We start from the raw sequence: 11,471 nt of genomic DNA, 5'->3' as shown, positions 1-11,471 counted from the left end.
GCACCAAACCTACAACCACTAGTCCCCGAAATCGCACCACCCGAGGCCAACACCTAATCTCCTCGATCGGTCGACTACGTGGATCGTTACAGCGGTGGTTGAGCCTCCTTGAGCCATGTCTCAGATCCACCAGGGTCTGGTCCAGGCCTCGGTTCCACCCTTGCACCGCTAGCACCGCCCCTTGCACGATCCACAACCCAAACGAGTCACCCCTCCAAGCACACCTCTCGGCTCCTGAATCACTACAAGAAATTTCATAATCAACAACACACATACGACAACGGTTTTCACTAAAATCGTTGTTACATACGACAACGATTTTCACTAAAACCGTTGTTAAAAAATGGTATGTCGTTTTTTTAAGCAAAAAACAACGGTTTTATAAAACCGTTGTCTTTTGGGGGTCAAAGACAACAGTTTTTATAAAACTGTTGTCTTTGACCCTTCAAAGACAACTGTTTTAGGGCCAATGACAACGGTTCTATAAAACCGTTGTCTTTGAGTGTTTATGACAACGGTTCATAGAACCGTTTTCTATTAGTGTGTTTTTTTGGACAATCGACAACGGTTTTCTAAAACCATTGTCGATTAGCGTGTTTTTTGGACAAAAAACAACGGTTTGTCATATTTAGCAACGGTTTTGCTAAAACCATCGCTAAATTTAGCGACGGTTCAAAATTGCAACGTTTTCGCTTTAACTGTCGCTAAATTTAATGACGGTATTTCATCTGTCGCTAAATTTAGCGATGGTTGAAAATAAAACAGTCGCACTTTTTAAATTTAGCGACGGTTTTAAGTAAAACTGTCACAACATTCAAAATTGCGACGGTTTAGAAAATACATAGCGACGGTTTTATCTATAACCATCGCTATTAGCGACGGTTTTACCAATAACCGTCACAAACTGTCTATAAATACCCTCATATTCGATCCATTTTCTTCCACCCCACTTCACAACACTTAAAATTTTTCTCCCTTACACGATTTTATCACTTCACAACACTTAAAATTTTTCTTTCGATTTAGGGTAAATTTTTTTGCTTTAATTTTTTGTAAATTTTTAAGTAGTTAAAATTATGAATATTGTTAGCATAGTCAAATTGTAATTTTTTATTAGATTTATCAAATTCTTAAAAGAAATTTTTTTTTATTTTAATGAAAATATTAGTGACGGAAATCATGAAAAAACCTTGAGCGAACCCTTTAACAACAGAGTCTTTAACAACGTTTTTAAAATGGCTACTCCACCAAGCCACGATCCGAGCTTAAAAACCTCTTGACCCTCGACATACACAGCCCCACTAAGGCCCTAGATCAGCAGGCCCTCGCAACCACATCAAGAAAATCGTGAGAACCGAATGCAAAGTGCAGTAGAATACATAAAACTAACACCGAGACACACACAAGCATACACCGAGAGTTTCACATGATTTCACACAAATTTTACACATAATATCAGCGTGTATGATGCACAAGAAAAGAACATGCGTGCCTTGATGTATAATGCACAAGAAGGTCGAAGAACGAGCATCGGGAAGCACCTGGGGAATTTTTCCTTGCAAGAAAATGCTATGGCCGAAGGAGACTTGGTGCTATACTACTGAAACCGACAGTAAAAAGGTTGAGGAAGAGGGTGTCGGCTGAGTGGAGATTATTTTTAGGTTTAGTGGTGATTAAGAAATAATTAAATAGTTAAATAATAGATAATAGGCCCTAAATTGTCATTTAAAAGTTTAAAAATGAGTTTTAAGCCTAATAAACTTAAAATTAGGCCCATTAAGTCCAAACACACTCCCGAAAAATATTTCATGTGGCAAGTTTTTGAAAATATTACCCGAACCTTTAAAAAGTCCCCCGATTTGATAAAATTTGCCTACCGCTGAAAAATATGCTCTGGCAGGTAAAAATACCCAACCAAGCCCATTTCTTGAAATTACAATTAAAACATCTTATATTAATTAATAAAAACTAATCATGTAATAATTTTCATGATAATTCACTGGTCTCCGATCCTCGATCGAGCGCGAAATACATCTAGAAACCCTAATGCATGAACTTTAAAAATTTCACGAAATAAATTTCATCATGAAATAATTATGCATAAAATGCATAAAATTAAATAAACACATAATTTAAATAAAAATCCTAGATTGCATGCATTCAGGTTACGTGATTTAAATTCTTGAACCTTACAAACAGAACGTTCAAAAATTATCCCAATTGACATACAATATTCATTAAAAGTTTGGAATGTAAATTTATCAGCATTATCAAGACGAATTCTCTTGATAGGATATTCTGGAAATTGTGCTCTTAATCTAATTATTTGAGAAAATATTTTTGCAAAAGCCAAACTGCGAGTTGATAGTAAGCATAAATATGACCATCTTGCAGATCAATCAAAACCATAAAATGTTTAAATGGTCCACATGATAGATAAATGAGTCAACAAATATCACCTTGTATTCTTTCTAAAAATGCAGGTAATTCAATACCAACTTTGGCTGGTGAAGGTCTTATAATTAATTTTCCTTGAAGACAAGCATCACATGAAAATTCTTTAAAACTAAGAATTTTCTTGTTCTTTAATTGATGTCCATGTGAATTATCGATAATTTTTCGTATCATTGTAGAACCAGAATATCCCAATTGGTTTTCTCAAGTCTTAAAATTATCCATATCAATGAAATTATGGTAAACTGTTGCATTCGGCTCCACTACATTTATTTTTATGTAGTATAATTGTAGAACCCGTAAATTAGACTACGTATAAGCCATGCATAATTCTAGTATTTAAATTAAAATAATTTTATTCTTTTCTTTAAATTTGTTTATTTCATGCAGTAGTTACTACCTTTTCAGTTAAATAAGTGAGGTCGAACCAAAGTTGGAGTAATGAGATAAATTTTAATAATGAGAAAATATTCCTAGACTTAATTTGAGATAAAGAATAAGTTATTTTAATGAAAAAGGAAGTTTAAGGAATTATTTAATTAATTGGAGATAAGTAGAAAATAAATTCTTTTTTATCCAAGAATTTAATTAAAAGCTTAAAATAAAATATGTGACCAATTGAGATAAGTTAATCTAGACTTATTTTAATTAAGAAATTATAATTTAACATGATAGTAAATTTACCTTTAACACTTAAAGGATTAGCCATGCATGCAAGCAAATAGTCTCCCTAAATTAATTATTTAATTCACTAAAATACTTAAGGGATAGATAAAACTATAAAGATTTAAAATACATTATTTAAGCAATTTTTTCCTCCATTTATTTTGTAGAATTCGGCCCCCTCGCTTTAAGGATTTAAAAAGTTTGACAACTTATTTTCTTTGATATCTTTCCTTAATCCCTTCATGAAATAGTTAATTCTCTTCATTTTAATCCTTAATAATTATTAATTAAACAATATCCCTACCTATAATTAATAGAAAAAAAAAATCGGCCACCCTTGTGAGAATTTAAAAATATTTGGCAATCTTTCACTTGATTCTTTCCTTATCCATTTTTGGGAGATAAATCCCTCACCTTTTAATTCTCCAATAGTTATTAATTAAGCTATTTCTCCCTTGCTCCTAGACTAGGAAATCAGTCATGCACCCCTCAAAATATCTCTCAAATCCCTTGATATCATAGCAAATTCCCTTATCTCTCAACTCAAAAGATAGCAAGATTATTCTCTTCCTTTTTATCTTGCAACCTCCCATTTAATTCCTAGACTTCTCTCCCTCACCTTATCACCGAAATTCAGAGCAAATTAGAGAGAAAAATCGTGGCTAACACAAGAAGGAACAAGAGAGAAAAACTAGTAAGAAACAAAAGAAGAACACTCTGTCTCCGTCGCGCCGTATCGTCGTATTAATTCGTTTTCCTTTCAAACGATTTCCAGGCATGTTTATATCTTTCTTTCACTCTTCAATCAAGTCATATACATGTTTTTAAACCATATTTGTTCATGATTTTTAATAGAAAAACCGAAATATTTCAGCAACTACATAACAAAATTCTGCACAGATTTCTCTACTTCCCCTCATGCTTCACGTTGGTAGTTGTTTTGATGGTTTCAGGGTATGGCTCGTTCCAGGTGCTCAAGGCTACTTATGGTCATGTCCTAGGGTATGTTAGGGTCAAGTTTGATCAAGGGTTCATGTCCCAAAACCGTGAGTGAGATGCTCCAATCCGCAAGCGTGAAACTAGTGTCATATTGAGTTCGATTTTTTTTTTTCAGTTTTGTTGTCAAGGGTGATGTTTCTGATATTGGCTGCCCTAGGGGCTATAGCCATGGTTAGAACATCTCCTTGTAATTTCTAAGACGTGACCAAGTCGCCCCTTTGAGGGTTGGTCTATGGTGGAATCGGTTTTAAATCAAAAGAAGCAATAACAGCCCCTCCCCCTTCGGCCCCTTCGTTTACAGCAAGTGTAGTGTTGAGTTTGGGGTGTGGTGTGGATCTTGGTTGGCTTTTTAGCCCTTAGCCACCGTTCATACCATACACCTTGATGTCTAGATTGAGCCATGGTCAATCAAATGACCACTGGAACGACGCGAGACAACAAGCGAAGCAAACTACCCCACGAACGCAGGTTGTTTCTCGGGTGGGAGGTTTCGGTTGGTTATTGGATGGTTCGAATTGTGGCTGGCTTTGGGCCCTTAGCCATGGTTCCAACCTTCCCTTAAGATGTTGGTAAGAGATTTTGATCAGTGGTTCAAGCCCCAATGGCTGGTAGCCTCGAAAACGACGCAAAGAAATCGAAGGCACAGCTGCTGTAATTTGGACAGCAAGCGTGCTGCGGTTCAGAGGCGAGTTCCGGGTTCTTGGTTGGCTTTTAGCGTATGACCTTGGACTGGACAGTGCCTCATTGAGTTAGGAAGGTCAAGGTTTTGGCCGTGTGTGATTCGGATCATTTTAGAGGTCGTACGAGAATTTACGGTGCAATGTGCCAAAGTGACTCTCGAAAGAGCGTTTCATGTTTTTGGCCTCCATTCACTAAATTTCGAGTACTGTAAATTTAGGAGCATTATTTCATCATTTTAAGAGTATTTTAATCATGACTAAACGTTGGTTTGGTGTTGGTTCGGGTTGTCTCGGAGTCACGATTAAATACTAAGTCAGTGGGAGTAATTGTCTCGTTTTTTTTTTTTTTTTGGATTCAATTACAAAGTTTGGTCAAGTAAATTATTTGCATATTTTCATGACATAATTAGGTCGCAGCGAGCCTGTAAACGGTCCAACCCTTATGGTAAAATTTATACAGGATATTTAATTTTTGTATTTAATTATATTACGTGCAAAAATGTAAAATATTCATTTTATAGAGTTATGTGATATTGCTTGTGGCCATTGTACCATCATGGGATTATTACTTCACTCGGTCACCAGTTACCGGTCAGTTCAGTTGTGTACCACCTAATATATTGTGGCATTAGTCTGATCAGACGATTAGTATTTCACCCGGTCGTCAGTTACCGTTCCCGGTCGTCAGTTACCGGTCAGTTCAGTTCAGTACAGTTCAGTGTAGTTCATGTGGCCACTTGCGTAGAACATAATCTCAACAAAATTATGACATGCTATTTTATTACAGAGCTCTATTGAGCAAACAGTTCACTTATGAGTTTCAGTTCAGTTATGCACGTATTTATAATTATCCATGATAAGATAATTACAGTTCAGTTATGCAAGTACTATAATTCCTCATGACATGATATTTTCACTTCGCATGCAATTTTATTATTATTTATTCACTTGTTATTTACGATATATGCATGCTGAGTCTTTAGACTCACTAGACTTGATTGTTGTAGGTACTGATGATGTCGGGATCGAGGGCGGGGACCAGTGAGCCAGCTCGAGTCGACAGTAGTGGGACCCGAGGACCTTATTTACCAGTTTATTTATTATTTTTGCGAAAACTCATTTTATTACCATGAATTATTTTAAACTGTCGTTTTGAAACATTATTTACTTCCGCTGCTATTTTTGAACATTAAACTTTATTTATCAGTTTATTTATGAATGAGGCATTTTATTTAATTAAAGAGAAAATTTTTAAATTTTTCCGCAAATTTTCAAGCACGAATTTAGAGGCCTCTACAATAATAAATGTCGGTAATTTTTCAACAATATATTTATTTCCACTTCTTTTGTAATAAAAATATATTATCTATCTTCTTAGCTAACAGTCTCCTTTAAGCCAGAAGTACATGAATGACATATTTATAGGTACAAAAAATCCTTAAATAAGGTAATTATGATATCAAAATAAATTGATATGATTACGATTCTCTACATTTCCAAAATATATGATTACCCAATAAAAAAAAGCATGCTTCGTCCACCTTGAATTAGGAATCAAACAAGACCTGATCACTTTGATTGTGAATCTAGCAAGTCTGGACTGATCACTTCCACACCACTGTTGGATCGCCTCCGCCTTCTGGCTACTCGTATCAATGCCAAATATTTTCTAGTTTTCTAGTGCAAATTTGAAAAAGAACATCGTATTATATCGTGGACTTTATTTGACGATCGAAGAAGGAAGAAGATCCGTACGTAGGGATTTATAAAAAGATTATTACCGCTTAAAAACTAGAATAGATAGAGCCGGCATTAAAAAAACAAAGGTAAATCAAATATAAAAACCCTATGAATATTTTAAATCATATGACGCCCAAGTATTAGGTATAATTTTCGTAAACGTACGAGTTTTCGATCATATCATACACATGACACAAAGCATGTCTTATTTAGGTCTAGTCACGGTTTGAACACTTGAAATCCCAATATTGAAATCAGCAATTCAGTTAAAATGAAAATGGCATCTGACTTGTTTTGTTTTCGATTTTAAAAAGACGATTTCGATTTCGATTTCGAAATATGGTTAAAACAGCCCTGGCGGAATCTAATCTTCATGCACATGATTATTCAGCTCACAAATTCAAGACATCTATGAATATCATATCATAGTCAACTTTTGAATTTGGTTGAACAAATGTACCCGAAAATGTAAATGTGCTCATATACAAACTTAATATCCCTTCATCTTCAAATTTTATTTTTTGTAAGAAAGTTAATTTATAAATTAATCATGCTTCTTGAATTAAAAATAAAAATCCTCGCCATACTCAATTTATTTATAATTCATTTGCGATTCAAATTTATATTTCAACCCACTTTTGAAATATTCCATAACTCTATGTTTTTATATAATATATACATAGCATATTGATTTTTAAAGAAGAACCAAGCTGGAAGAATCTAAAAGTAACTTACTTTTGAAGGGGGAAAAAAAGATATTTTTTTCCAGTATTTTATTTAATATTTTTTAGATAGAAACGAGACATGGGAAAACCAATAAAAAGAATTTACGCATGTTGGCTTTTTTACTCGATCCCCGTTTAAGAATAACACTTCAAAAGATTAGGAAAACAAGAAACAAGTAGAGGATTATGAACACAAACTTCAAAAATGTTTTCTGCAAAATATACAGATGTGCATGCCGTTGCTGATTCAACAGTAAGACAATTCCATTGTATAACTTTACATTTTCTCCACTATTTCCGCTAACTCCTAACGATTCGAAAAAACAAAACCACGTGAGGAGACGCGTTGAGAAGATAAATGGCAACACTGGGGTGTTGTCTTGAAAAGCTCGCGATACGAACAACTGCTCAAGATTCTCTTTTCAAACTAGCATTACTGCTTCCATTACATGCAAGGGATTTAGACCTAAGGATCTTATAGCCAAATGAGATCGTGATTCCTGTAAATATGTTAAACATAAAACTTGTTAGGACAAAGAGAGGTCTCGGTGCACAGTAGAGATGTGGACAGGCAGATTCAAATGCAAGTAATGTGGAATATCTTCTGAAGCGTCAAATTTTTCATTCGCGTGTATATCTAGTAGCCAGAGCTAGAAATGACTAGTAAGTGCTGCTTATCTTTATAAAGTCAGTTGTCAAAAATTGTAATTCATAAAAGATTTAAATGCATGATACTTAATTTTAACAAAACTTATAAACAAACAAGACTCGAGCAAGATTATTTAATAAGCAGTCATAGCTTGCTTAAAAGTGTTTGAACTTGACTCAACCTACTTTTCCAGCTGCACAGGTAGCTTGAGTTGAACTTTGGTTAAGTTCAATTGCACCCTAGTGCATAAAAACAACACCAAGATTCAAACGAAATAACATATTCCGCATGTCAAGAATGGGGCTTTACCTATGAGTTCGGCATCAACCGACCATTATACATCTTGTCAAGTAATTCTTTTGCATCCGGCCTTCTAAGAAGACCTTTGGTGTTTGGCAAACCAGTCCCCAAACACACAGGACATACTAGTTTTCCTCGACCTACATAAAAAATCGAGAAAATCCGAATACTGAAATCGGTATTGGAAGCAGGTCAAAGGCAAACAAATCATAATAAACCATAAACTAAAATCCAACAAATAAACCTCAGAGAAAGTACCTTTGTCCTGTAAACTTACATTTCAATCTCACCGTTCAGGCAAAAGAGAGGTGACAATTTGTATCAACTAAGACAAAATGAATCTATTCACGAGTCACTAAAAATTGCATACCATAACAATTTGGGCATTCTGTAAACACGTAGACGTCTTTGGCTCTTTTTCTGTTTAGAGCTTTCCATTTTCCTGTACCACCGCACATGTCACCTAAACAAAAAGCAAATGAATAACTCGCAGAGCATGACAAATCAGATAAAAATTTGAAACATCAACTCACATGAGCAAAGCAATGACTTTAAAATTCATTTTATATTACAACTAAAGCATGGAAAGGCTTATATAATGACCCTAGAAATGGAATCTATACTTACAGATAATAGCACCACTACCCCCACAATTTCGACATACAGCCTTTTCTTTTCCATCCAAGGCAACTGCCTTCAGTTCAGAACTAGACATTCCGGGTGCAATTATCAAAGCTATAGAACATAAACACGTCAGGCACTGCCTCCGAGAGGTTCCCTCATGAGATATCTGTTTAGTGACAAGAAAACTTTACTTGAGATGATGTATACACAAGGTACAAAAGATGTTCAAGGGGCAGAGAGCAAATAATAATATGTCCAAGATTTCTCGTCAGCGAAGAATATTCTATTACCAGATTTAACTCTTTGCAATGATTGCAAGATGTATAATGTCCAAGATATACATCTTGCATGATCGAGAAAACAACCGACCATTATACATCTTGCATCATTGAGAAAATATTCAAAGATGCAAGTAATTTTGCTCTATAAACATAAAACTACGTGAAGTATAATTGGCTATGATACCAGAAGTTACAATCGGATTAAAAAGGGCTCTCGAAATCAAAACTCTTCTGCACTCTTAATTAACTGCTTAAACAAAAATCCGTTAATCCTAGAACAAGCCAAGTCTTAACTCGCTTGATAATCTGTGACAAAAATCTGCTAATCTATTTATACAAGTTGATTGATAGTGCAAATCTATGGTCATAACAAAATCACATAGAAAACATAGAGAAGCATGCAATCGAATAGCACCAGTTTGCAAAGGCAAAGAAGAAGTAGCAAAAAAGACACACAAACACACACAAAAGTTAGACCTGTTCTTTTTTGAGTTCCATGGAATGGTCGGAAGAACCGGTAGAGCAGCTGTCATCCTCCAAACTGGATATAATTTGAAATCTAGACGGCTTCAATTTGGAAGCTACAAATGAGCAAACAAAGCATGATCGACTCACTTCGTACTGGATGAATAAAAATTTGAGTAGCATTTATTCAAAAAATGTTAAAAGCAAAGTAACCCATGCATAATATCAAACTAAAAAGAATTCAAAACAAAAACAAAATTTCATTCCTAGTACATTTTCCAAAGCATTCACCTCCTAATCCACAAAAACAAAACTAATCAATGCAATATTGCATACCAATTGTTTCCTGCATAACTTGGTACATAACCTTGCATACACACAAAACATAAAACAGTATTTAATCAAAAATCACGATTTTTTTTTAATTTTAAAAACAACAATTTATGACCACCGTCAATTATGCAATACATTATCCAAAAACTGACTCTTTCTTTCCCGGCTTCACATTCCAACAGTTACAGACAAATAAATCCAAAAAATATCAACACGAGCGAACACTAAATTATAAAATTTTCAAGAACATAAAAAGATAAGAAAGCACAGAGAACAGAACATATACTTACAGCGCTTTGAGGAAAGCTCAGATTTTTGTAGAGTGAATCTTGAAATGGCAGAGGGTGAGTGTAAAGAGAGATGAGCCATCTCTCTCGATCAATCTTTCTCCAAAGAGATTAGTTTTCTTGTGGTGTTGCAGTAATCGAAATTGCTGTTGATATTCAAAGACAATATTTTGTTTGCCATTTTTAGATTTTCTTTATCTTGTCCAAAAATCAAATATTTTATTATTTTATGTTTTAATCCTATAAATTATGTTTTTCATTTTGTATATCCCATTAATTAATATGACTTATATACATTTATATATATATATATATATTAACAACATTTATGATACTCAGCACCACATTCATCTGTTAATCTTATCAAAGTTATGTATCTAATAAGTGAGTGTACCCTCAGTTGTGAGCGTAGAGGTTGACACGGTTGTTGAATAGTATAACAAAAATGATATTAACAAATGTCTTTGGTATAAATTTTTATTAATCACTCAGATAAGCGAAATATATTGTCGTCTTATGCGAACTCTTGATTTACCGGATCGCTATTGTGATTTGACAGTCGTCGATAATATTTATTTCGCTTTAGGGATAACTCCATTTTTTGTTTATAATGGAATTAATTTTCAAATATTGATTGATTTTAAACTACTTATTTTATATTTATTTTTGAAAGAAATCATTTCTTTAGATATTCAACAGATCCTTGTTCACAAACGAGGAGATAAATGCGGAATCGCATGCGAGAATGCAAAATGTCTACAATTCATGCAATTATATCGAGCCAGTTCATTCACTACTTGGTTTGCATTTCTTAAACAATGAAGAATATCAACACTTGGAATTCTGGAACTGAGCTTATGGATATCTTCAACGAGTTGCCCATCTGGAGAGATAAGATCTTTATCAGTTATGGATTTAATTACTTGCAAAGCATCTGTTTCAATAAACAGATTGGACAATCCCAAGTTGATAGCACTCTTCAGCCCTTCCTCAACAGCAATAAATTCAGCAAAATAGGGAGAAATATTTCCTTGAATACACAATCCTTCGGAAAAAATCCAATGGACATATATTGATGTCACATTTCACTACCCCCAGCCCGAAGTAACTCGTTGATTTAATCACCGCTGCATCGACATATTCATTTCAATCAATAACATCATTCAGAATCAACAATATAAGTTTCAAAACTTTGAAAATTCATATCAAATTGAAATCATAACATAATTCAATTCCGACTTCAAACTTAGTTTCTTATCGGTTATTCT

At 34.2% G+C, this 11,471-nt stretch overlaps 1 protein-coding gene across 1 annotated transcript; it reads right to left on the bottom strand.

Annotated features, from left to right (window-relative positions):
- Positions 1–7,446: 7,446 nt before the first annotated feature.
- Positions 7,447–10,372, bottom strand: LOC140976607 (protein PHOTOSYSTEM I ASSEMBLY 2, chloroplastic-like). Its single transcript, XM_073440848.1, has 6 exons — positions 10,207–10,372; positions 9,596–9,699; positions 8,841–9,003; positions 8,584–8,676; positions 8,223–8,353; positions 7,447–7,764 (listed from the first exon to the last, which is right to left on the bottom strand). Exons 1-5 carry the CDS (start codon positions 10,283–10,285, stop codon positions 8,223–8,225), a joined length of 570 nt encoding a protein of 189 aa, XP_073296949.1. The 5' UTR covers positions 10,286–10,372; the 3' UTR covers positions 7,447–7,764.
- Positions 10,373–11,471: the final 1,099 nt, after the last annotated feature.

Source organism: Primulina huaijiensis, chromosome 5 (assembly GCF_012295235.1).
Source record: "Primulina huaijiensis isolate GDHJ02 chromosome 5, ASM1229523v2, whole genome shotgun sequence".
Lineage (NCBI taxonomy): Eukaryota > Viridiplantae > Streptophyta > Magnoliopsida > Lamiales > Gesneriaceae > Primulina > Primulina huaijiensis.
The sequence above is the reverse complement of the archived record's forward strand: the minus strand, read 5'-3'. Positions and strand labels throughout refer to the sequence as shown.